The sequence below is a fragment of the Zootoca vivipara genome, chromosome 15, assembly GCF_963506605.1.
Source record: "Zootoca vivipara chromosome 15, rZooViv1.1, whole genome shotgun sequence".
In the NCBI taxonomy this organism is placed as follows: domain Eukaryota; kingdom Metazoa; phylum Chordata; class Lepidosauria; order Squamata; family Lacertidae; genus Zootoca; species Zootoca vivipara.
Window position 1 is genome coordinate 211,524 of NC_083290.1, and position 25,142 is coordinate 236,665.

Genomic DNA, 25,142 nt, shown 5'->3' on the forward strand with positions numbered 1-25,142 from the left:
CAGGTGGCTTATGGGCAGCCCTGAGCAAAGGACCTAGAAGAAGTTTCTGTGTGGCAACAGCACTCTTCGACCATCTAACCCTGTACTACCTGCTCTGACTGGCAGCAGCTCTCTAGAGGAGCCTTTCGTATCAGGAGGCTTTCAAGTGGAGTTGCTGTTGGGGATTGAACCTTCTGCCTACCAGAGCCCCAATGCCGAGCCTCGGCCACTCTGTATATAAAGGAACCAGTCACTGAGCGACTTAGCTCAGTACTGCCAACACTGGCTGGCAGTGGCTCTCGAGGGTTTCAGGTGGGCCAGAGGGACGGTCTCTCAAAGCCCTACCGGGAGATGCCACACAGAGACTGACTTTGGGGCCTCCTGCATGTAACACCATCACAGAAATTAGGGCTTCATTTAACCTCCTTGAAAACTTTTCTGGCAATGGGATGTGACTTACATTTCTGCCAACCCCCTTGTGGAAGCGGGGAGGCTATTGAGCTCTTTGTTTTTATTGTGCATTTGTGTTTTTATATTGTAATTTGTATGTTGTGAACTGTTCTGGATCTACAGGTATAGGGCAGAATACAAATGTAATTAACAACATCCTCTGCTGCTGAGATATCCATTCAAGAGACCACACAAAGCTCCCATTTATACAAAATTTTTATTAAACAACCGTGGAACTACACTCAGAAGCAGGCACTATACACACACACATACCAGCCAATACACACACTTTACACAAGTGTTGTAAAGTGACTTGACTCAGAAATCTTAAAAGGGGCGGGGGAGGGAGATGCTGAACATTAACTCGCAGGTGAGAGAGGGGAGAAGGTAAAACATGGCAGGCACTGTTGAATGTCAACAGTTCTCTGTCTTGGCCAGCGGGCACCTGGTTCCTTCGGACACCCTGGGCCTAGGAGTAGAGGTCCTCTCGGTCGGCAGAGTACACCTCCCCTTCCTGCAGGAGGGCGAAGTTGAGGAAGTGAGAGGGGCGGTGGACCTCGTGGTAGAACTCTTTGGGGTTCGCCAACTGCAGCTCATACTTCATGTTGGGATCGTGACGGACACCTGCAAAAGGGGGGGGGCAAAACACCGCCACCATCAGTCCCAACTGGTCCAGCCTCCTCTTTCCACATGGCAAGCAGGATTCGAACAGAAGAGCAACCTGGGGTTTCCAGCAGCTGGTATTGGGAGGCAGAGCACAGCCACTGTGGCTCATAGCCATCGATAGCCCCCACCCCCCACTTCCTTGATTGTCCTCTCTAATCCTCTTTTAAAGCCACCCAAGTGGGGGGCCACCCCGGCCTCCTGTGGGGGTGAGTTCCACAGTTTGCGCTGCATGAAGTCCTTCCTTTTACCTGCCCCGAATCTTCCGACATTCAGCTTCAATGGCTCCTGCTTTGGTGCCAGGAATGGATGGTGAGAAAACTTCAAGGTGGGCCTGAGGCTAGGCCGACATGTGCTGGGGAGTTCTGTGGCATCTCCAGATGCTTTATGGACACCCAGCAGCCAGGGCTGGTGGGAGCAGGGAGTCCAAAAACATATCAAGTGCCACAGATCTCAGAAGTAAGGCTGCCCCCCTCCCCTCCGTTTCCTTTCTGAGCAGAACGGCTACATCCTGCCTGGCAGGAAGCGAAGGCGCAGGTGGGGTGGTGGGCACAGCTGGCTGGTTTTCTCAGCAGCCTCATCTCTGCCACCAGAACAAGCTGTGGGCAACACAAAAGCTCAGAGCTGAGCATGCGCTTAAGGGGACTGGATCAGCCTGGGGGGAAAGATCCTGAGGAGGGAAGGAGGTGGGTCTTGACCGGAGAGAAGAGCTGCTTCTAGGTCACAGGCCCGTCAGCTTGGAGAGAAGAGGAAGAGGCCGATTCTGGGATGGGCCACTGCAGCAGAAACCCCTCCGCCTCAACTCACCCATGAAGTTGTAGTTCCAAGAGCCTTGCGCTGGCACCATGAAGAAGCCCAAGAAGCGGTCGGAGAGCAGCATCTGCACCCTCTCGTAGTGAGAGGGCAGGTAGCCCTTGGGGTTGTTCCCTTTGTCGGTGTTCTGCCTGCCCCACTCGTAGCCACTGGGGGTCAGCTTGTAGGCCGTCAAGGTGCAGGAGCCGGGGGTGAAGCTGGGCGGGAGAGAAACCCGGGGTGAGGACAAGGAACAGGGCAAGTTCTGTTCTGCCCCCCTCCCCAGCAGAGCTCAGTTCCCATCTGTGCCCTCCAGGGGATCAAAGACGCCGAACGCCCAAGCACACTGCCCAGGTGCGGGGTGTGTGTGTGTGTGGGGGGTGCGATAGTGATTGCTCCAGCCTCCAAGCAGGGCCCAACAGCCTCTCCTGCTTTTGGGACTCACCTGCAGGTGATGATGATGGTCTTTTCGCCATCCCAAGAGGGGTTCTCAGCCATGACTTTGGCATGGGTCGTGACGTCCTGTGGGGAGAGCTGGGGCGACTCATTTGGCTGTGTGTGGATCCACCCTAGGGGCTCCATCTCCTGAAAAAGTGAGAGAAACGTCATCGCTGACTCCTTCCAGGACTGACGGCAGGGGGAGGCTTCCCAAATGGGGGCGTGGGGCGCCGTTGGCTAATGGACAGAGCGAGTCTGCCCCCTCCAGCCCCCTCCACTGGTGGGTGAACAGAAGCAGCACAAAGATGGTGGCAAGAAGGAGCAGCAAATCCCTGTTGGGATGCAACTAACACCCATGGTCTGTGTTTTCTAAAAAAGACCACAGACCTTATTATTTCAAGCAGCTTTCTTAGCTGGGCAAAAAGGTCTCTGGTTTCAGGATTTAAAATAAACAGATGTTCCTAAATCACCTTGGAATAATTCAAAAATTCAAGGATAGAACTGTGTTGCTACTGCATTAACCACTCCTGACTTCCTCCCCCAGAGGCACAAGATAAAGGCCCATCATCAAGACCCAAGAGACACCCAGAGCCGCCTCCCCTGCCATGTTTGGGGTGCCCACGCCAGACGCACCTTGAGGTACTCGTGTTGGGGCAGCTGGCCAGGAAGGTGGACAGTCTGGTGAGTGCCCCACTGAGGCACCATCACGATGCATCGGATTTCCTTCACCTGGGGGTTATCTGGGGGGCTCACCCCATACAGGTATCCTGCAATCTGGGAGGGGGGGGGAGAAAAGGCACACCGGTCTTGGCGAGAGGCTTTGGCAAAGCAGCCCCCGGGAGGCGAAAGGCCCAGGAAGCCCCACAGAACCAAGTAGAATGAAAGAGGTCAGTGAACAGGAAGGGAATGAGGGTTCAGGGCACACGAAGGAAAAAAATCAGATCCAGTGAAACAGGCGGGGGAAGGGCTGGTCCTCCAGAGGTTGCTGACTTGCAACTCCCATCATCATCATCATCACCCCTGGTGAGAGTTGGAGCCCAGCATCATCCGGAGGCCTGCAGATGATCCCCACAATGACAGCAAGATAACCCAAGGGGTAGAGAAGGTTGAGCTGGAATTCAGGGGGCAGCAAAGCTTCACAGTAAATGACAAAAACATCAGAGCCGTGCAGTCTACGTTGCACTGACATTGTACACAAAACACCCTGGGAAGAACAGTTGTGATGTTCTGGAGTGTTAGTTTTCATGAGGAAAAGAGACAACTGGAAATTGTGTCAATTTTATGACCAACTTCTGGCCTAGTTATAAAGCCTCCGCCCCTCTCTAATTAACTATTTGTCTTTGTTACACACAATTTTACTGGCTGGCTTTGTGTTATTCTGGACTCTTCCCAATCCCCAAAGAGAAAATTCCTAGCATTTAAAACATATTTGCCGAGGAATAATACTGGCAGCAGAGATCAGTGAGATCAGGAGGGGAAGAGATTATGGGCAAGAACGCAGCCAGCTAGTTAGTTGGGAGGAGGGGAAAAGAGCCATGGGGCACAGAGAGAGAGAGAGAGAGAGAGAGAGAGAGAGAGAGAGAGAGAGAGAGAGAGAGAGAGAGAGAGAGAGAGAGAGAGAGAGAGAGCAAAGACCCTCCCCCAAGGGCCCAAGTCCGTGACTCCCTCAACCATCCCCCCCCCCGCCTTCACCACCACCAGCCAGGGCACCTGAGCACGCAGGTCCGATATGCAGATGAACTTTTTCAGGACATTCTTGGGAAGGATGTAAGTGTAGCCCGTCTCCTTGATGTCGTCCGAAGAGACGTAGATGTGGTTTGTCCGCAGGTGGAGGTTGGCAGCGGAGATGGCCCTGTTTGGGGGAGACGAGGAGGAAGAGGAAGGGGGTTACTGGAGGAGCCAGGCACGCCCCCCCTCACACACCCCAAGGCCACAGCTGCTGCTTCTGCCACCGCCAGCCCCTTGGCTGCCCACCTGACGCGCCACTCTGTCTTGGAGGAGAAGGTCTGGGTCTCATAGTTGCTGGTGGTGGAGGTGATGATCTCATCGCCGTGCTTGTTGACGGTCCGTGTCTGGGTGGCCGTCAGCTGCGACTGCTCCTTGGTCTGCTTCTCGATCTCGGCGATCTGCTGGCGCTGCTGCGAAGGGGCAGAGATCTCCATGCCCAGGATGATGTCCCGGATCTCCGACTGTGTCAAGGAGGCCACGTTCACGCTGGCGAGAGAGAAGCCAGGAAAGGTGAGATCGGGCAGCCAGAGGCCTGGAGACACTCTCCTACCCTGGCACCTGCTAAGGCAGCAGGACAAACCTCCCTCCCTCCCTCCCCTTCTTAAAAACCGTGGCTGGTGCCAAGATGAGGGAGAAGGGGGTCAGCTCAGGGAGGCCCAGAGAGTGGAATACCTCAAGGACTGCCTCTCTCCACAGGAACCGACATGGACCCTGCGCAAATCTTCTGCCGCCATTCCTCGTGTGCCCCTGCCCCTCCACGAGAGGTGTGTGCTTGCCCCCCCCCCAAAAGGGAACGTGTCCCTTGGGCTGAAAAAGACTAGGGAGCCTCTTACTTGTTTTTCTTCCCATAGTCGGCCAAGATCAAGTCCTTCAGCTGCACCTCCACTTTGATCCACTCCTCGTCCGTCAGGGTGGGCCAGATGTGGTGAGGCTCCGTGATGGTGGTCTTGTCTGGCTTCAGGATGACCTTGGCCCGGTCGTTGTTCACGTGCAGAGCCCGGAGGATGAGGATCAGGCGGGAGAAGGCCTGCAGAGAGAGAGAGAGAGAGAGACGGGTGAAAAGGCATGCAAGTGCGTCCCAAAGGGTGGGCATCTGGGGCTGGATCTTGCTGGGGAGGGACTCCTTCCCTGGGAAGCCTCCAGAGCTCAGCCAGAGGCCAGAGGGGGTGCCGCCATGCTCCAAGCCCCTGGCAGACGCCAGCTTCTGCTGGAGTGGCTCTCCCACCCCAGCCTCACCGTGTAGGAGGAAATGGTCTTCAGCCAGTCATCGTAGAGGTTGAAGAGCACCATCTGGGGCTCTGTAGCCTTCAGGATGAGGTCCCCGAACTTCTCCACTTTCAGGCAGGCCTGGAAGGGCAACTGGAGCTCTGAGCCTTTGATGACGATGTTGGGGAAATCCAGCAAGTGCACCTGGGAGGAGGGAGAGAGAAGAGAGGCAGGTCAGGAGAGCAGGGTGGGGCCAGAGGTCTCCAGCGCCACCTGGAGGAGAGCCAAGGGAGTCACCCCCCCGTCCCAAGACAAAGACCCCAGCCCACCTCCAGAGGGTCCAACATGCCCTTCCGAGTGACGATGATCTGCTTTGGCTGCTCCTCAACGGGCAGGGAGCGGATCAGGGCCGCCACTTCCTCAGCCGTCTTCCACTTGGCCAGCTGGAAAAGGGATGGGGAGGGAGAAAAGAGAGAGAAGGTGCTGAGTAAAGAACCAGCTCTGGCGCCAAAGCAGCCAGGCCACAGGCACATGCACAGGCGGCCGTGGAGCTGGCCCAGGCCCCGCCTCCTCACCTGGCCCAACCGCTTCTGCCCTGCCCACACGGAGGTGTGGATGATCTTCAGGAAGAGCTGCCCCGTCCGGGGGTTGAAGATGAAGATGGCCCCGTTGATGGGCTTGGTCGTCAGGTTCCCTTCAAAGGTCTGGAAGGGGAAAGAACAAGCCCTTGAGTCTCTAGACACTCCGCTGCCCTCCCCCCTCCCCCCAGCCGGGTCAAGGCAGGTCACAGCAGCACTGGGAGACCTCTCAGGCCACGGATAGGCTGCCTCCTTCCTTCCCACCCCGCAGGGTCGGCAGTGGCTCTCACTTTGTGGATGGTGACCCTGTAGACGTTGGTGTCGTCGACAAACCAGATGATCTGGTTGGAGAAGAGCTCCCCGTAGTTCTGGGAGGACAGGTAGGGCTCGGTGGGCTCGGAGGAGTAGAGCTGCAGCCCCTTCCGGATCCGCTCCCGCAGGACGTACAGAGCTGGGTTGGCCTTCATGATCTTAGCCATGGCCTGCTGGATCAGGGGCTTGCTCCCGGGGAACCAGTTCCCGTAGGCGCTGGGGAAGCCAAGCAGGAGGAAGGTCAGGGTCACAGGTCAGAGCCAGCCCCTCCCGTTCCTCCAGGGTGGGGGCAGACACCTATATGGGGACTCATTCTGTGGACCAAAGCAAGCTCGGGGTCTGGTGTGGTTGGCTTGCTTATCTGCTTTTTGGTAGCCCCAGACGGAGAAGCCAATGGGTGGGCTACAGGCAACCTCTGAGTAACACCAGCTGAAGGGAATCGCAAGGAAGGAGCATGCTGTTGCCCCTGGGCTTCCAATGATAGCATCTGGCTGGCTATTGTGCCAAGATGGAGGAGATGGGCCTGATCCAGCAGCCAGGCTCTTCTGCTAAAGGATTGCCCAAATTCACGGAAGGGGACAAGGCTACCACTGACTGCTGGAGGCAAGAGGCTCCCTCCGCTGCTGGAGGAGGTCTGCTTCCGAATCCCGGTCGCTGGAGGACAAGGTGCTGACATGCTCAGACCTTCTTTGTGAGATTCTCACTAGGGCATCAAGGTGCTGGGCTGTTTATTTTTGCTTTATCTAAACTTCTATCCTGCCCTTTCTCCCAAAGGAGCATATATGAAGCCGACTGTCAGTTTAGTTTTGCCATCTTTAGCGAAAATGAATCCGCCTCCTTTGTCTTTTAGCACTGTTGTGTCTTTTAGTGTTTGATATTTTACTATGTTTTATATATGCTGTAAGCCGCCTAGAGTGTCTGGGGAAACCCAGCCGGATGGGTGGGGTATAAATAAAATATAATAATAATAATAATAAATAATAATTTCAAGTCTTTGAGGACTATGGCTACTCAATGAGCTTTTCCTGATCTGAGTGCCACCCACTGTTGACTGAAGCAGGGTTCGCTCAGGAGTTTGATTCATTTGGGCAAGTTGTGAACTTCTAATAATAATAATAATAATAATAATAATAATAATAATAATAATAATAATTTATTTATACCCCGCCCTCCCCAGTCAAAAACCGGGCTCAGGGCGGCAAAACCACAATAAAACATAAAAACAATTAATTAAAATACAGTATTAAAATTTAAAATGCAGCCTCATTTCAAGTAGTCCATAAATCCAAGCCATGAGGGAGGAAAACACAGGGGTCAGGCTGAGTCTAACCCAAAGGCCAGGCGGAACAGCTCTGTCTTGCAGGCCCTGCGGAAAGATGACAAATCCCGCAGGGCCCTGGTCTCCTGGGAAAGAGTGTTCCACCAAGTTGGGGGCCAATACTGAAAAGGCCCTGGCTCTAGTAGAGGCCAATCTAGCCACCTTATGGCTCGGGATCTCCAGAGTATTGTTGTTTGTGGACCTTAAGGTCCTCCGCGGGGCATACCAGGAGAGGCGGTCCCGTAGGTACGAGGGTCCCAAGTCGCATAGGGCTTTAAAGGTCAAAACCAGCACCTTAAACCTGATCCTGTACTCCACCGGGAGCCAGTGCAGCTGGTAAAGCACTGGATGAAAGCACTGGGATCCCGCGGCCGGATAAGAAGGCTGTGTGGGGTTTCATGGTGTTTATGTACGAGGTGATGCGTTTTCTTTTGACAGGGTTCCCCAGCTCCCTCACGCTTGGCACAATTGCTTTTAAGCCAGCCATTCTGCATGTCCACTTTACAGGGAGATTCCCTGCCAACCCACCTGGGCTACCCTGTGTTTCCCCCTTTCTCCCAAAGGAGATTAGACGGGACCCGTCTCTTCTTAGGTTCCTGCCGGGACCCCAACCTACTTTGCACCCCCTGGAAAACACCCTCCCACCCCCTCACCTATGCAGGTTGTAGGCCAGGTCGATGGCGATGAGGACACCGGTGGGAGACGGGTAGATGCTCATGTTGTCCGTGGTGTAGTCCAGGAACTTTGCCCGGGCGTAACGCTCAATGTCGTGGGAGTCGTAGTCGCCCCAGCGCAATTGGATGTCGATCCAGTACTTCTGGGTGGTGGTGCTGTCCATCACATCCCTGGGCAGGAAGCAGGCAGCCGTTGGCATGGCACTCGACAAGCCCAGGGGGGGGGGTCCTTCTCCTCCCCCTCCCCTCCATCCCCATTTGCCCTCAGTGGGAAGAAGCCGGCGGACTCACTTGGAGTCTGCCAACAGGGAGGGACGGGAGACGTTCCACTTGTAGGAAGCAAAGAGGAGGATGTCTGCGCAGGAGGAGTTCATCTTGTAGGACTTCCTGGGGTGGATCGTCTCCTTCTGCACCGTCTCAATCTCCAGGGCGTCCAGCTCTTGGTCAAACACCTGGGGAGAAGTGGGTCAGAACAGCCCTGTGTGCCCAGAAGTCACCACCACTCCCCCAATAAGGCAGTGGCAACAGAGGGATCCCCCTGAGTCCTGTCTCCCCCAGAGGTTTCTGCAAAGCCTAGAGACTCGTTCACTGTGCCGAGGAAGGTTTTTACATGGGAAAGTCACCGGGCTCACTAAACAAACCCTCTTACAGCCTCAACCCCCCCAATTTGGTGCCTTCCCATTTTCCTTCGGGGGGCAGAGCAGGAGGGGGTGGTGGTGGTGAAAATCCACTAGCCTGCAACCCGAGAGAGATGCTGCTGCCAGTCAGAGGGGCAACCCTGAGCTAGACTGACCAAGGCCAGAGACTAAGCATCCAGCTACTCCCTCTGCTCCGCTTGGCCTCCCCCTTACCTGGCACAAGTCCATGACGATGCTCTCATGGATCTTCTGCCACAAATGGGCCCGGAAGATCTGGATGAGGGAGATCTTCAGCGTGGGGATCTTGCCGTGCATGAAGATGCCTGTCAGGTCCAGCTGCACCTGGAAGCCCACATATACCTGCAAGGAGAAGGGCAGACGTTCAGGAAAGGGGGGGGGAAGTGCCACAAAACCTCAGAAGTGGAAAACTGGAGGGTGCAGAGGAGAGACAGAGTTGATGTCCCCACCAAGAGATGACTCGGGAGCAGCCCCCACCCACCCACCCACAGCCAGTAGGAGACTCACGTTGGCCCTGTTGATGGTGGGAGACCACCAGAGGGTGAACCTTCGGTTAGGGATCTGGTTGAGACCTGAGCGCTGGGCGTTGGTCAGCTTCTTCCACTTCATGGATTCCTCAAAGCCGGAAGCCTTTTCCCTAGAAGCAAAACACAGGCATGGTGAGGCCTGGAGTCGCGCAAGGGTCTTCTGACCTCTCTCTTCCCAACGCCAGATCCTCCTTACCAAAAGAGACCCTCCCAGGTTGGGAAGTAGGTGCCCTTGAAGAGGGTGTGCTCCAGGATGCCCTCCACCCCGCCCAGGGCCTGGATCATGTCTGTGCGGTAGTTGTTCAGGTTCCAGAGCTTCCCGTCATGGCGCTGGTGGGTCCACCAGAACGGGTTCTGCTTCAGGACCTGGAAGGGGCAGAGGGAGAACGTTAGAGAAGGAGGGGGGACAAGAGCAGAGGGCAGTTGGGGGGAGAGGTTTTGTTGCTTGCCAAGCCACCAGCCCTTGTAAGAGAAAGAGGGAAGGCTTGGTCATGGGCCCCCAGTCCGCACCTAGCCCAGTGGGGCAGGCAGGGGAGTTCCCTGCTGCAGGTGAAAATAACTGCCAGGCTCTGAAAAGCTGGGCTCAACAGATGACACTCATCAGTTTTGTTCAATTAATTAAGCTTTGTAATTTCAATTGCATTTTGAACAAATGTACAATTAATGGTTCCTGAATGTTAATGTGTTACCACCGTCCTTGTTTGGGTTGTGCAGGCCGCTCTTCTGAACGATGCTTTTTACAGGACAGGGCGAGAGAGCCCTGGGGACGGGTTTAGGGAAGCCAGGGACCCTCCTACCTGGTACTGCTTGAAATCCGTCCTGACCCTCCAGCCCTTGTCGTAGGCCAGGGTGTGGCGGTCCTTCTGGAAGAGGGTGTTGATGCGAGGGATGCCCCTGTCCCATGAGTCCTCCAAATCCTCCAGAGTCAGACGCCTGGGAAGGAGAGGGGAGAGACAAGGCTGCAGCTGGCTCCTCACTTTCTTTCTCCTGCCCCACCAGGGAGGGAGGGAGGGAGGAGGAGGAGGAGGAGGAGGAGGAGGAGGAGGAGGAGGAGGAGGAGGAGGAGGAGGAGGAGGAGGAGGAGGAGGAGGAGAAGGTGCTCTCCTGCCTCTCAAGCGCACCTGTTCTGAGCGATGGCCTCCTGCCTCTTGAGGGCGTACTCGGCCCACACCCGCTGGGAGTCAATGAACTCGCTCTCCCATGGCTGGATGTAGCGGTACAAGTTAGGGATCAGCTGGTCCTCCTCGTGGCTCATCCCTGAGCGGAAGTGGGTGATGCCCACGTCCGTCTGCTTGGACCACCTGCAGGGAAGAGGAGAGAAGGTGTGGGTGGAGAGAAGTCCCTGCCGGAAGGTCTTTCCGCTCCCACACGACCTCCCTCCTCCCAGCTCACCTGAGGTCAGACTGGGGGATGAGGACATGCCCCATGGACAGCATCCCCAGGCCCCCCAGCTCCTTGGGGGTGTAGAAGACGACCGGCGGAAAGCGGCTGGGCATCTTGGAGTTCAGGCCAATCTTGATCCGAGTCTGGATCTTGTTCTCGCACTTCACCAGCAGGTCCAGCAGCTCCTGGGTGTTCACCACGGCCTCCCGGAAGTAGGTCATCAGCCCAATCAGGGCTGTGTTCCACTTGTTCACGATCTGAGAAGCAGAGAGGGGAGAGCCAGGCCTCAGAGACTCTGCACCGAGAGCACACAAACACACCCCAGGCCCAAAGACCTGCCCCTCTCCTGACCTTTGTGAAGGTGGTGGAGCCGGAGGCCATCAGGATCTGCCGGACCCGGTTGTGGAACCTCTGCATGGATTCGTCGTCCACCCGCAGGAAGCACTGAGCCGTCCGCTCCTTGGTCACCTGAAAGAGTAGCCAGAGCAAGGACTTTAGGAGGGCTCTGCAGTGCTGGATCAGGCCAAACCTCAGGAAGAACTTTCTGACAGTGGACTCTCCTTCTTTGGAAGTTGGGGTCAGATTAGAGGGTTCTTGGGGTCCTTTCCAACTCTACAATTCTTTAATTCTACCTAGCACACCATCCTGTTCTCACTGTGTGAGGGACAGGAGTTATAGACAGCCCCCTCCCATCTTGAACACGAGCTCATCGCCCAGCGGAAGTGGAAGCGGGGAGGGGGATATTTCGAGCGGGGAATCAGGAAGTAGGAGCCCTGGCTCAGGCAGGATAGCTGAGCCACGGCGCCGCTTGGGAACGGAAGGGGGAAGCAGGGAAACCGTGGGAAGAAGACCGATCCCGGCCACCCCGGAATTGCGTAAAAAGCGCAGAGGGAGATTTAGTATTCCCAGGCTACTTTGCTGGAGAAAGACGCGGGAATCTCCATTTGGAGGTTCTGCGCCAGACTGATAAGATGTACTGACCTCCTGTATATAGCACTGTAAATAGATTGCACCAATAAAAGCATAAAATGCAGAGCTGTGAGGAGTCGTTACTCTAGAGTAGCCCCCAACCCACTGTGACCAACTAGGCACCCTCAAAGGAAAGCCCACAAGCAGCATTCCCGGCACTGGTGATTCACTCCCTGCACTTCTGTCTCCAACAGTGGAGGGAGAACACAGCCCTGTCTGTGAATTTGTCTAATTCTCTTGGAAAGTCATCAGAAGAGGCCTGCAGCAGGTGGATTAGGCCAAGGAGCCCCCTTCATTGCCCAAACGTCTGTCCTCAGTGGTAAACCAGATGCCCCAAAGCCCAAAAGGGGGAGCTAAGCACAATGGCAGCAACTTCCATCGACCAGCAGGCAAAAGTAAGCCCCGCCTCCCATGGACTAACTTGGCCGTGGCCTCTCTGAAGCCAAAGGGGATTATTCCCCATCCCTAAACACAGCCCACCCTCTCCCCCCACCTCATTCTGCAGATTCCAGACACCGTCCTTGTGTGTGAACTCCTCGTAGCTCGTGCGGCACTTGGGCAGGATGCGGCACTCAAACCCGCACATGTTGAAGAGCAGGTTGGGGTTGTCCTTGCTGTAGACGGAGACGAAGCTGTTCTCCCACTGCACCGTGGTGACCGAGCGCGGCAGGCGGTTCTTGATGTCCCAGAAGACGGCACGGCCCCTGGCAGGAGGGAAGAGGCGTAAATCCCCTGGCCCAGGCAGGCCCCACAACCCACCCACTTTCTGGGCCCAGAGCCAGGAGGGCAACCGGCCCATCCTCTTGACCCCGGAGCCAGCCACTCACAGGTTGACGTCATGCTTCATCAGCCGCATCCGGGCATCTCGGGGCCAACACTTCTTGTTGTTGTAGCCGACGATGTTCTCATTGTTGGGGTCCGGGTGCTCTGTCAGGTAGCGCTGGATCAGGTCCCTAGCCTCGTCGGCGGTGAACCTGAGGAAGCATCAGAGGGCAAAGTCAGGAGGGTCAGAACTCCACATCACCAGGACACAACCAAGAGTCATTACCCTTTGGAGCAAAGCTGGACATGGGATCGTAGGAAGTTGCCTTGCGCCGCTGCATCAGTCCATCCAGGATAGGCCCATCCAGTTTTACCAACACTGGCTGGGAGCATCTCTACAGGATTTTTGGCAGGTTTTCCCAGCCCTCCCTGGAGGCGCCTCTAGGGACCGGACCCGTGCCACTCAGCTATGAGGGCCCTTCCTCATCTCATTAGCATTTCTCCTGGAGCCACCCATCCGCAGGAGCACCCCTCCTTCTCCTGCTCCCTCCACAGCCCCCAGTACCTGAAGAAGATGTGGATGCGGTCAATGTATCTGCAGAAGAGGCGGATGGGGTGGGCCACCTCGGTGGCAATGTCCTGGAAGCTGAGGAAGTCATTGGGCATCTGCGGGGGGCCGGCCATCTCACTGGCGCGATGCAGGCCAAGCACCAGCAGGTCCATCACCAGGCCGTAGTACTGGACGATGAAGGAGGCAAACTGTAGGCCGCGGATGATGCCGTAGGAGTTGGTGTGGTTCATGTCCTGGGGGAGGAAAGAGATAGGTCAGCCAGAGGGCTCAGCCGGGGGGCACAAGCCCCAGCCAGCCAGCCAAGCTCAGACTCCGCCTGTGTGAAGGAGGCCCTGGGCCCCCAGAGGAAGACGCCCCCAGGCCCCACCTTGTAGTTGATGACCACGTTGTTCTTAGCCGTCATGTAGTCAGCGATGTTGTGGTCAACAATGAGGCGCAGGAGCCTGTTGAGGAGCGTCAGGTCGATTTTTTCGTACATCTTCTCAAAGCGAGACTCCAGCATGACGTTGCACTCGCCCTCGATGGTCTCCCACACATCCTGCAGGTTGTTGATGCCTGGAAGGGAAGAGAGGGCGGGAAGAGAAGGAGCCCGGCTCAATCCAGTTCCATCCTGCTAAGGAAGGAAGGAAGGGAAGAAAGGAACCTCTGAGGCCAGCCGTGCCCTGCTCAAAACCCTCCTGGAGGAACTGGAGCCAAGGAATAGAATCATAGAGTTGGAAGAGACCACAAGGGCCATCCAGTCCAACCCCCTGCCAAGCAGGAAACACCATCAAAGCATTCTTGACATATGCCTGGCTCAAGGCCGTCCTCAGCCTTGAGCCAAAGACATATCAAAGACATATGATAGGCTCAAGGCTGTCCTCAGCCCTCTTCCCAATCAGGAAACACCCAATCCTCTCTCTAAGCAGAGGCTGCTCAGAAGGCTGGATCCATGGATGCTTCCCATAGACAAGAACACCTGCGACGGCATCTACAGGTATGACTGGGAAAGGCACCCCCCCCCACTTGAACTAGATGGACCCACAGCCTGATTCAGTACCAGGCAACTTCCTACACAGCACAACCAAGAAGCCCCCTGCCCCAGGCCCTCTCTCCCCACAGGGCTCACCCTGGCACCACTTGTAGACGAGCAGCGGAGGGGGCTCCGTGTCTGCCGGCTTGATCCAGGGTGGGAAGAGGCGCCTCTTGTCGGCCTCGTACCACAGGTACTGGTCCAGGTAGGCATCTGTGATCTTCTCCAGGGGCTCCACGTCATAGACCGGGACAAGGTGGCTGTAGAGGTCCATGAACTCAATGCCCACCTGGCCAAAGAGGAGGAAGAGGAGTCAGCCAGCAGGGGGCAAGGGAAGAGCACCCCAAGGACACCACAGCTGGGAACACGTCACCCTGGGGATGCCGAGGCCCTGCAGGTGCTCTCACCTCCTTGAAGGCTCGCTGGGTCAGCAAGTGTCGCTTGATGCGGGACAAGGCCTCGTGGGGGTTGTCGTACGCCTGCTCAATGAGCCCCAGCTCCTCCCGCTGGGACTGGTTCAGCCGAGACTTCACACTGCATGGGAGGGAAGGAAGTTACATTTCATGGAATGGCAGGCATTCCCCAATGGCCACAATTCCTCAGAAAGCAGGGCTCCCCAAGGCCGCCACAAGAACCTGAGGAGAGCCTGGCTGCTGGATCCGGCTCAGCATCCCATTCTCGCAGCGGCCCCCAAGCAGGTGCCCCAAAGGGAAGCCCCCAAGCAGGACCCCCCTCTCCCCTCCTGCAGCTTCCACCAGCAGCTATTCAGCAGCGATGCAAAGCCGTTGTGGCTGGTAGCCACCAGCCCTGGGCCAGAGTGCAATATGGCCTGTGCCCTCCCAACCTCCCGCGTTGCACCTGCTGGCCGGCCACCTCACCTGTAGGCCTCCTTGAGCCTCTCCAGGGCCAGGATGAGCAGCTTGGTGTCATGCTTGTAGGAGAGAGGCGGGAAGGGGATGGGAGAGAAGCGTCGGCTCTCCAGCCAATGGACGGTGGTGGTGTAGACAGCCACTGCCTCCTCTGCAGTGATGTAGGGGCCGTCCTGTGGGGAAGGCACAGCAGGCACACAGTCAGGCAGGGGTCTCTCCGCTGCCCCGCCCCATAGCCCCCCGCCCCACTCCACCCGGCCCCACCTTCAGGTAGTTGTGCTGCCGCTCCTGCTCTGCCTTCAGGTACAGCCGTGTCAGGCGGCCCAAGTTCTTCTTGCAGACTGTCTTGTCCACAGTGGCTCCACGCCGGATGCGCTCGCGGTTGTAGTGTGCCGTGTTGGTCCACCAGTCGGCCTTGGCCTTCACGTAGCGCAGGATCATGTTCTCAATGGGGGTCGGCAGGCCTGGCACCTGGCAGGGGGAGGGAGGGAGACGAATCAGAGGTCACTGGGTGGGACAGGACTTTTACTACACTGCAGAAGGTCAAAGATACATGTACTCCAAGGTCAGACTCCCTAAGGCAGCTCCTAACGTCTTATATGGATATTTGGTTGGGGGGCAGCCAGGGGCCACGAGGGACTTGCCTTCCAGGGGATGTTGGCTTTCCAGCACCGCCAGGCTTCGCTCAGGTGCTGCAGGATGGTCCTCGCCTTGTTCTGCTTGATCCCCTCGGGCATCATGTCCAGAATGTCGTGCATGACAGCTGCGCGCAGCTCCAGGTCAAAGTGGGACTCCACACGCTGCTTGGTGACAGTCTTGGCCACCCCCTTGGAGTGACGGCCTAAGAAAGGAAGGAAGGAAGGAAGGGTTGGTCAGGGGAGGAGAGACTAGGCCAGCCAAACAGCTATGCAGCAGGGGGGACCACCTCTGCAGACTCCCACCCAGATGGCTCAGGAAACCCCAGACGAACCAAGAACCTTATAAGGCAGAGATGCTACTCAAGTGTCCTTGTCATCTCTTAACATTTTTGCAGGGAATGCTCTTTGTCTTTCTAGCAAGAACACAGGTGTATTTGGATTTCAATATTCTTGGAATGCTTTGAATTTCTGTCACTTGTAGTTGCATTATTTGGTACCTGCTTCTTCTTGGGAGCCTCCTTGGCTGAAAGGCGGCACAAAATGGACAGCAACCTAACCCCCCCCTTCCCTCCCCATCTGCTCACCTTCAAACTGCCTGGCCAGGAGGTTGCCCAGCCAGCGCTCCAGTAAGGGAGTGATGCCTCGCATGAAGAAGAGCCAGACACGCCAGCCGGGCGCCCAGAAGCCGCAACCAGGACCCTTCCCCACCGGCCCCTACGAGGAGGGGGCAAGAAAAGCTTGTTTTAAAAGTGGGGTAGGGGAACCCAGCAGATCAGCGTTCCTCTCCCCCCACCCCACCTTCCACTCCCAGCCCAGCTGCAACCCCCCATCCAGGCTCCCCGCTGGACTCACTGTATTGAAGCGGTAATAGATGAGGTGCTTCAGGTCTTTGCACATCCGGATCTGCCTCATCAGCTTGTACTTGTACCTGTACATCCCCGTCAGTTGCCCCACGTGGGCAAAGATGTACTGGAGGCCGTCTGAAAGCTGCAGGCAGAGGGGTGGGTGGGCGGGGATTAGAGAGAGAGAATGTTACAATGGGGGGGGGGAGCACTTCCACAGCCTCTCTGCAAGGGACATGCATCTCCCTTCAGAACTGAAGTGTCATGCTGGGGGGCATATCTAGTTGAGCGTCCTCTTATGCCCTGAAGGGGAGGACCCCTGAGGGCCACCCTGAGCCCAGCTGTGGTGGCCGCTAACCTAGATAGGCTGTCAAAGAGGACTGGACAAATGCATGGGGGATAATGGCTATCAATGGCTCCTAGCCAGCATGGCCATGCTCTGCCCCCACAGTCGGAGGCTGGAAAACGCAGGAGGGGAGGGGGCTCTGGTGCTCGGATCCTGCTTGTGGACTTCCATTTAGGGGCAGCTGGCTGGCTACTACAAAGACAGGAAGCTGGACTATTACGGGTCCCCTTTGGACTGATCCCGAAGGCTCTCCTTGGCAGCAGAAAAGGGGCTGGCCTGGGCATGACCTACCTGGAAGGCGTCCACGTTGCCCAGCCTGTACTGGACGTGGCTGTCCACCACCAGCTTGGTCAGGCGCAGCACCTCCCGGCACAGGTGGAAAGCATTGCCAAAGCGGGACTTCTTCCTCTCCTGCAGACAAAGAGGAGGGAGAGGTGTGCTATGCAGAACGCCCCCAACAGTAACTGCACTGCCAGCAGCAGCAGCTGTCAAGCCCCCCTCCCCAAATCAGGCTAGGAGCAGGAGCTGGCTGACAGGGAAGGCCAGCTCCATCTTCCCACGACTCTGACCGGCAGCAGCTACCCACAATCCCTTTCACGGATGATGGGTGCCCAGAATGGGACTTGGGAAGGGGCTGCGTTGTGGTCCCCCACTGACTGGAGAACAGAGCCGGCACCTTGGTGGTGAGGGTCTTGACAGGCTTCAGGTTGAAGTTGTAGTCCAGGTGGAGGTAATTGAGGTTCTTGCGGTGGATCAAGAGGTTGAGCATGTTGTAGCCCTGGCGGCAGACCTGCAGCCCGACCTCCACCCAGTCCAGCTTGGTCGACTGGAAGAACTTTGTGGCCTTGAAGGAGCGGAAGAGGTACCTGGAGGGGAGAGAGGGGAAGGTGCAGGAAGCTGCCTGGTCCACTAGGCCCAGTTCCCATCACCTCCTGCCTGACACCCTTCCCTCCTCCCCAAGACGCCAGTGGGGCTTGAACAAGGACCCCCGTGCCTGCAAAGCGGATGATTTGGCACTGAGCTACGGGCTCCCCTCCCGCCCCTTCAGGGAGGGCCGCTCACCTCTTCTTCTGGGCCTTGGGGGGTCGGTGCTTGAGAGCATTCAGGACGTAATACTTGAGCAGCTTCTGGTAAGAGACGCGGACTTTGACGGGCTGCCCAGCGGGGCAATGCTCTCGGTACCTGGGAGTTAACAAGACAAAAAGTGTTGGAACTGCCTGCCTATTGATATCAGGCTGGCACCTGCTAAAAACATTTCTATTTAAAGAAGCCTACCCAGATATTTAAAAGGATGTTATCCTAACTTTTCAAATGTCTATTGTTGTTAATTTTTTTTAATGATTATTTCATTGCTTACCTTTTCTGTAAATCACTTTGAGTGTTTTTGAAAATCATGCAGTGTATAAATCTTACAAAGTAAAATAAGATAAAGTAACATGTTTTATTTCTCCAGCGAAAGCTCCAGGAAGTTTACAACCAGTAGATTTACAACGGAACTACTGAAAAAACACCCTCAGTTGTATCTCACCAAGTTCTGCTCAGAGGCATGTTGAATTTAAGGGACCCAAGTTAGTCATGTCCACTCTGGGCAGGACTAAAAGAAACACAGGAAGCTGCATTATATTGAGTCAGACCCTTGGTCCACCTAGCTCAGTACTGTCTACACTGACTGGTAGCCGCTCCGCTGGATTTCAGGCAGGCGTCTCTCCCAGCTCTACCTAAAACTGCCATTGGGAAATGTGTCTTTAAGAGCCCCCTTACCAGTTCTTGACAAGGGGAATGTCGAGGGCCCTGCGGGTCCTGCCAGAGCGCAGGTTGAAGGGTCGAGGGGCCCACAGAAGGGCAATGCCGTTGGCTGTGTTGTCGGTGTAGAGGGGTGTCTCCTTCAGGAAGGGCTCCACAAACTCCGGGAGCTCAAACTCCTCATCGTCATCAGGGAGCGGCTCCTGGCTCTGGAAGGAGAAACAGGCACACACACAAACCCTCTAGAAACTGCCAGCAAACATTTACTGAGTTGTTTAAGTGAGCCGCCCTGCCTGCCTGCCTTCCTTTGTAAGTGCGGTGGGGAAGCTGAGGCCCTTCTGCCCTGGTGATGCCTCTTCCTTGCCGGACGGAGGATAGATGGGTGGGCAAGTGTGTAGGAAATTTCCATTCTTTGCTCTGCCCACTTTCAAGGCAGAGAGGCAGGGTGGACTCACACCCCCCGCTAATGAATAAATGTCCCCCTCCTCACTAGATTCATGAGCTCACCTTCACAGAGTGCCTGTGCGAAATGGGGTTGATGAGGGGGTCGAAGTAGAAAGCTGGCAGGTCCGGATCCTCTGTCTTGATGAAGACGACGTTTGGGGTGTGATACCTGCACAGAACAGGTGACGTCAGGCAGAGCTGTGCCCTCCACTGCTTCCTCCTTCCTTCCTTCCCTCCCTCCCTCCTGTCCTCACCCCCCAACTGGCCCAGCCCCACCCACCCTCAAAATCTCACCAGGTGAGGTGGACGTGGTGGGGAAGGTTGTTGTACAGGTAAGGGAAGGCGATCTTGTACTCCGTCCGGATGGGCTGCCGGATGATTATCTTGTTGATGTCATTGAACTCGTTCCAGTCCTCGTCCCTGTTTGGACCAGAAGGGAGGGAGGTGGGTGGTCAGCTCCAGGGCTCTGTGTGGCAGGGGAACAAGCCTGGCCGCCCCCTCCTTGCCTGCCTCAAGCTGGCCTTGGAGAGATCTCCCTGGAAACAGCAGCCTGCTATAGCTGCTCCACTCAAAGCCTGCTTTCACTGCCACACAGGTCAAGCGACTGTCCCCCAGTGGTTCTCAGCACCCCACCTCTGGGTCCCGTCAAAACACACCTGAACAGGTCCAAGGGCAGTAAGCCCCAAATTGGCTTCTTCCAAAAGCAGCCTGGGTCCTAAAACCCAGGAAAATCTCCCTCCCACCCCCAGGGAAATAGGTTCCCACTTACTGCAGGTTAATGTCTCGGACCAGGGGCTCAAACTTGGGCCCCCCTGGGATGGCCATGTTGAGGGCCTTGGAGGTGAAAAAGGCCTTCAGGTCAAACAGGTAGAAGTAATTGTCGTCCACGAGGTCCGTGAGGAGCTGATTGGCCAGGCGGTAGAGGGTGGACATCATGGGGAGGGTGAACTGCCAGCGCTGGTAGGTGGAACCATTGACGTATCTGAAGGCCCAGAGCAGAAAGCCAACTTTCAAACCCATTCTCCTTCCTATCCCCACGGCAGAAACCAGGCCTTGCACATAGAACCAGGCCTGGGATTTTTGCAGGTCAAACTGGCAGTGCTTAGCAACAGAGACAAGGAATGCTTCAGTCACCAAAAGCAGGATATTCTCAGGGGGTCCCAGCTGGAACTGATGGAAAGCCTACATCTGGGGAAGGCATAGATCTGGTCCTGAGTTTCACACAGCTCCCCAAAGGAGGGCTCTGAAGGTGCCTACTGGGCCCAGCTGAAAGCTGCACCTTTTTCAAGCCCTAGTGAGGTGTTTCCCCCCTCCCCCCAACACAATGGAACAAAAAGCATAATTCAACAAACACAATCCTGGTACATTTCAGCAGAAAAATCAAAGAAGGGATTAGGATCCAGAATCAAGGGTAGGGAGGAGAGTGGAGGGTTGCCAGACGGAGATAGTACGTAATGACACATTCAGCCTTTAAGTAGATTTTTAGGACCCAGGTTATTTGGCAAACTCATGTTGAGGGCTCAGAGTGTTTGCGAATAATGGGCGACCACAAAGGATGACGAGAATCGGGAGAGGGGCTCCTTGCTGCCTTGATGCAAATTCCATAAACAGAAACTGATACCGAAATTAGCAACTTGCCTTTAAGCCCCCTAATTGGTCTTCTGCCTTTTCTGAGGGTTTCTCAATCACTGCCAGTCGCCCTGCCTTGTTTGGGGTAGCAGAATTTGATGTCCATACAGATCCCCTTCTCCTGCAACAGAGGAAGGCTGACTCCCTCTCTACCTGGCCCCCCTCTCTCCATCCCTGCCTTCTGTATAGACCCTGGCAGAGAGGATTTTCTGCTTTAGCCATGAGCCCAGGCAGGACGGTACCCACTTGCGGTTGTCCTTCAGAGGCTGGTGGTCATAGAACCAGTCCAGGACTGGGGCGTCCTCCTCGGGATCCAACTCCAGCTGGATGGCCTCCAGGGGCTCCACGTCCAGGATGTTGTCAGCGTAGTCAAGGGGCGGCTCCTCATCGTCAAAGGGCGGGAAGCGCATGCGCTTGAAGTGCCGCCTGTCCCTCTTCTCCCGCCTCATCATGATCCACATGGACCTGGAGCAGATCGGGAGGGTCAGGGGCTGAGCTGCACATTGCAAGACTAAGCCCCTGGAGCTGGATGAGAGACCTCGCTTACCCCCACTGGGCAATGTAGACCGGTTCGATCACCCACGGGATCTCGTTGACGAAGGAGATGGCCCCCGTGATGTGGTACAGGACGGGGACGTCGCGAATCTGCTCCCAGGGCATCGGCATGTTCTCCAGGAGCTTCAGGACTGCGTGGGGCATGTATTTGAGGGCACTGAGAGGGAGGAAAAGCAGAGCTAAAACAGGCTCCAAAGGCTGGGCCAGTTCTTACAAACGTCAAACAAACATCAGAAAAGGCCTGCCATGCTGGATCAGGCCAAAGGGAGCCTGTCCAGTCCAGCATCCTGTACTCACAGTGGTCAACTAGATGCCCCAAAGGGAACAAGACCACAAGCAGGAAGTGAGCACAAGAGCAAATCTCCCTTCCTGCCATTCCCAGCAACTGGTAGTCAGCAGCTTTCTTATCATCAGGGTTAGCTGACTTGCTCGTAGCAGCCAACACACAACCACAAAGCTCTGCAGGTACATTTTCCAGAAAAAAAATTGTAGTACTTTTAATTTTCTGAGGGTTTGTTTCATGAATGGGTAACAGAGAATGGATGTCAATTGCATGTACTGCATCTGGCAACCTAGACGGTTTCAATGCCTTAAGCTTTGCTTGCTTAATAATTAAGCAAAATATAAGTCTTTGGGGAGGGGGAATTGGATCAAGTTAGAGGGCCAGATCCAGGAGTGCCCAACCCTCTGCTGGCCACTTCTGACAGATGGACAGGGCTGCCCACCTGTCAATCAGCTGACACCAGGTCACTGAAAGTTCAAGGCAGAGCTGTAAAGCACTTGCAGTGAACAGACAGCCACTGAATAGGGTGAAATAAATAAAGCTATTAATGGCTGCCAGTCCTAATGGCTAAATTAAATCTCCACATTCAAAGGCAGTCTGCCTCTCAGGACCAGTTCTTGAGAAGCCAAAGAAGGTCAGTGCCTCCACATGTGGGAAAACAGGTTGCTGGGCCTTCTGTCCGATTCAGTTCAGGGCTTCTTTGAAGTTCTTAACTTGGAGATTCTCCCAGTAAAAAGCATAACGGATTCTGCCAAAAGCTCCCAGAATCAACTCAGCCTCCCACCCCTTGAAAGGCCTGGCTGTTCCCCCAGCATAAGCAACGCCAGAAACACCCCACACCCCCAAACTGCCCGAGGTCGCCATTTCCCCTTCTCACCCCAAATAGACCCGCTTGTCATGTCGGAACTTCCTGTTGGTCATGTCCCCATGGTCCCGGATGATCTTCCGCACGTGCTCTGGCGGCATGTCCTCCTTCTGCGCATCCACAAAACCAAACTTTCGCTTCTCGGCATAGCGCTTGGCCTGCAGCTGCTGCCATTTGCGAGCTGGAAGGGGAGCAGGCAAGGTCCCAGCATCAATCCTTGCGCTCTCCAGGGAGAGTTGGGGAAGGTGCCCTTACTGAAACCCTGGAGAGCTATTTGCAACGAATGCCTTTCAGGCCAAGGGGGCAACCCCCCAGGGCCTAAGCGGAAGAAAGACAGGCCTCCCTCCCTCTCAGAAAGGAACACACATCCTGCCACAGCCATACCTTTTTCCTGCAGCTTTTCTTCAGACATGTAGTCAGGCAGGGGGGTCAAGGGAGCAGGCATTGGGGGGCAGGGCCCCCGGAAAGGGAACACGCCTGCCATGTTGAGTAGTTAGGGCTGGAAAGAGAAAGCAAATCAGGGAGAGAGAGAAGTGGGTGATCCTCCTTCCAAGGGGTGTGAATTCTCCTGCACTGCACTTCCCACAGTCCTACCTCCACCCCACCCCCCAAAACACACCACTTCCGTGGAGAGACAGAAAAACATGAAAAGCCCAGAAATCCTTCATGAGGGAGCAGAATATCTCACAAAGCTGTGGAATATGTTCTGCAGGAAGATTGACACTACAAGAAAACCAGTGTTTCCCATGTTTTACTTTGCATCGGAGGAGGCCTGGCAAAGCCTCAGGCTAAGAGACCAAGGCAGTATCACACCGCTGGTCTGTCCATCTGATGAGGTCGATCAGCAGGAGCCATCTGGGTGCCCTTCGGAGGCTGCTGGACTACAGCTCCCTCACAAGTTCATTAAAATATAAATATCAAAGCACATCCAAAACACGCCCACAAAAATGGCACATGCAAACAAATGAGGGCACATTTCAACGTTTAGAAATTTGTGTTTGTGTGAGAGAGAGAGAGAGAAAGAGAGCTGCTCTAAGGTCAGCCCTACTCAGATGAGACCCCCTGAAAGACCCAAAGGGCACGACTCACTGGGGGGTCTCCTCCAAGTAAAGCTTAGTTGCATGCAGACTCCTATGCTGGAGTGTGGGTGCCTTACAAATAGAATTACATCAGCTGTACGAATACATATACATACAGTATACGTATATGTGTGTGAGTGTGTGTATGTGTACACAAAGATAACATATATACAGTATGTGTATGTATGTACGTGTGTGTGTGTGTGTGTATATATACACACACAAACATACATACACACACACACACACACACACACACACACACACATATACATACTGTACATATATACAAATACACGCACGCTCGCTCGCTCGCTCCACGCATAAATTAGTCGTGCCGTATTCTGCACGCACATTTAAAACGTCCCTTAGGGCGTTTCTCCCGGGGAGGTGCGGCCCTTAATCCGGATTGGCGCATGTGGAGCCGTTAATCCGAATCGGTCACTCCGGTTTCCCCCCAGGCCTGACTCTCTTTGCATACCTGTCCCCTCCGCGAGGGGGGGGCTGCCCGGCTCTTCCTCTCCCCTCGCCTCCGCTCCGGGTCCCGCTTTCTCTCTCGCTGCCGCCGCTTCTCTCCGAGCGCCTCGGAAAACTCTAATGGCCGCCACCAACGCCACCCTCGGGACGCAGATCGCAGCCACTGCGCAGGCGCGGCGGCGCGGAACCGGATGTGGCGAAGCGCGGAGTGCGCGAACGGCAGTTGAAGCCAATCAACGGTCGGCAGCGGGAGACGGACGCGGAATGGATCCAATCGGCGGTGCCGATCTTCTCCGCCGTCGCTCCGGAAGGCACCGCAGAACTTCCGGTTAGTGAGAGCAGGAGGGAGAAAGGGCGCGCGCGAGCGTGTCGGTTACGCGCCCCAATTATTATTATTTCATTTACGTAGAAACCACCTTCTCCCCCCCCTCGAAAATAGGTGAGGGGGCGGGGAGAAATAAATACGTCAAACAGGGCCGGGGTGGCGAATATAGCACCCCCCCCGGAAATTCCTGAGAGGAATCTTCCCTCACCGTCAAAGGAGCAACTGATTCGCTCTCGCGACGAGAAACATTTGCGTTGCCTGGAGGTTCTCAATGGCTGCCGGCCTGTATTTATGTAACAGACACAGCCATTAAGAACCTTAATAGTAAGAGTTACAGGTAGGTAGCCGTCTTGGTCTGACGTAGTCGAAACAAAATTAAAAAATTCCTTCCAGCAGCACCGTAAAGACCAACTAAGTTTTTATTTTGGTATGAGCTTTCGTGTGCATGCACACCAGCGTATCTAAAGAAGTGTGCATGCACACGAAAGCTCATACCAAAATAAAAACTTAGTTGGTCTTTAAGGTGCTGCTGGAAGGAATTTTTTAATTTTGTTTTGACTTAATAGTAAGAATTCACCCGTATAATTATAATGTTAAGTTGGAATAGGTAGTAACATTTTTATATATATTCATATATCTCAGCCATTATTAACAGAGTAATGACTCATCCCTTGAAACGTTTAAAATTAAAAAATTATAAGAACAATAGGCAGCACTTATTAACCTTAGCAGTAATTATAATTTTTTTAATTAAACTACTTTTTAAAATATACAGCAGCCACTATTAGCCTTAATAGTACTATAGTAATGATTCTCCCTCATAATAACAATTTCAATTTAAGATATTTCAAATGTATCTATGTATGGGGAGCCATTATGGCTTCTCTATCCTGTGAGCCCTGGGTGCCTTCTACAATTGCTGAGGCTGGTCTGCCTGAGGCTGCCACCCGGGGCAGGCTTCCTCAAACTGCCCTCCAGATGTTTTGAGACTGCAATTCCCATCATCCCTGACCACTGGTCCTGCTAGCC

General features: G+C 55.0%; 1 protein-coding gene across 1 annotated transcript; it reads right to left on the reverse strand.

Moving 5' to 3' along the window:
* Nucleotides 1–627: 627 nt before the first annotated feature.
* Nucleotides 628–23,943, reverse strand: PRPF8 (pre-mRNA processing factor 8). The gene is made up of 43 exons (XM_035139484.2): nucleotides 23,793–23,943; nucleotides 22,617–22,731; nucleotides 22,245–22,413; nucleotides 21,077–21,241; nucleotides 20,776–20,994; nucleotides 19,670–19,882; nucleotides 19,195–19,320; nucleotides 18,964–19,069; nucleotides 18,475–18,665; nucleotides 17,776–17,895; nucleotides 17,390–17,579; nucleotides 17,005–17,124; nucleotides 16,378–16,512; nucleotides 16,110–16,239; nucleotides 15,532–15,728; nucleotides 15,152–15,358; nucleotides 14,897–15,060; nucleotides 14,426–14,552; nucleotides 14,115–14,307; nucleotides 13,374–13,561; nucleotides 13,001–13,239; nucleotides 12,501–12,647; nucleotides 12,167–12,377; nucleotides 11,056–11,172; nucleotides 10,714–10,961; nucleotides 10,443–10,622; nucleotides 10,119–10,254; nucleotides 9,518–9,687; nucleotides 9,302–9,431; nucleotides 8,990–9,136; nucleotides 8,430–8,590; nucleotides 8,118–8,309; nucleotides 6,125–6,362; nucleotides 5,832–5,960; nucleotides 5,586–5,699; nucleotides 5,287–5,460; nucleotides 4,884–5,077; nucleotides 4,297–4,536; nucleotides 4,033–4,174; nucleotides 2,956–3,096; nucleotides 2,330–2,469; nucleotides 1,900–2,102; nucleotides 628–1,053 (listed from the first exon to the last, which is right to left on the reverse strand). Exons 2-43 carry the CDS (start codon nucleotides 22,714–22,716, stop codon nucleotides 899–901), a joined length of 7,008 nt encoding a protein of 2,335 aa, XP_034995375.1. The 5' UTR covers nucleotides 22,717–22,731; nucleotides 23,793–23,943; the 3' UTR covers nucleotides 628–898.
* Between the last annotated feature and the right edge of the window lie 1,199 nt (nucleotides 23,944–25,142).

What these genes read in the sequence shown, in the direction of transcription:
- PRPF8 (XM_035139484.2), bottom strand. Translation starts at nt 22,716, where the DNA reads ATGGCAGGCGTGTTCCCTTTCCGGGGGCCCTGCCCCCCAATGCCTGCT. An exon ending in ATTCCCCTTGTCAAGAACTG is followed by an intron (nt 17,896 to 18,474) that starts GTAAGGGGGCTC and finishes GTTAACTCCCAG; the next exon opens with GTACCGAGAGCATTGCCCCG. An exon ending in CCCAAGGCCCAGAAGAAGAG is followed by an intron (nt 17,580 to 17,775) that starts GTGAGCGGCCCT and finishes TCTCCCCTCCAG; the next exon opens with GTACCTCTTCCGCTCCTTCA.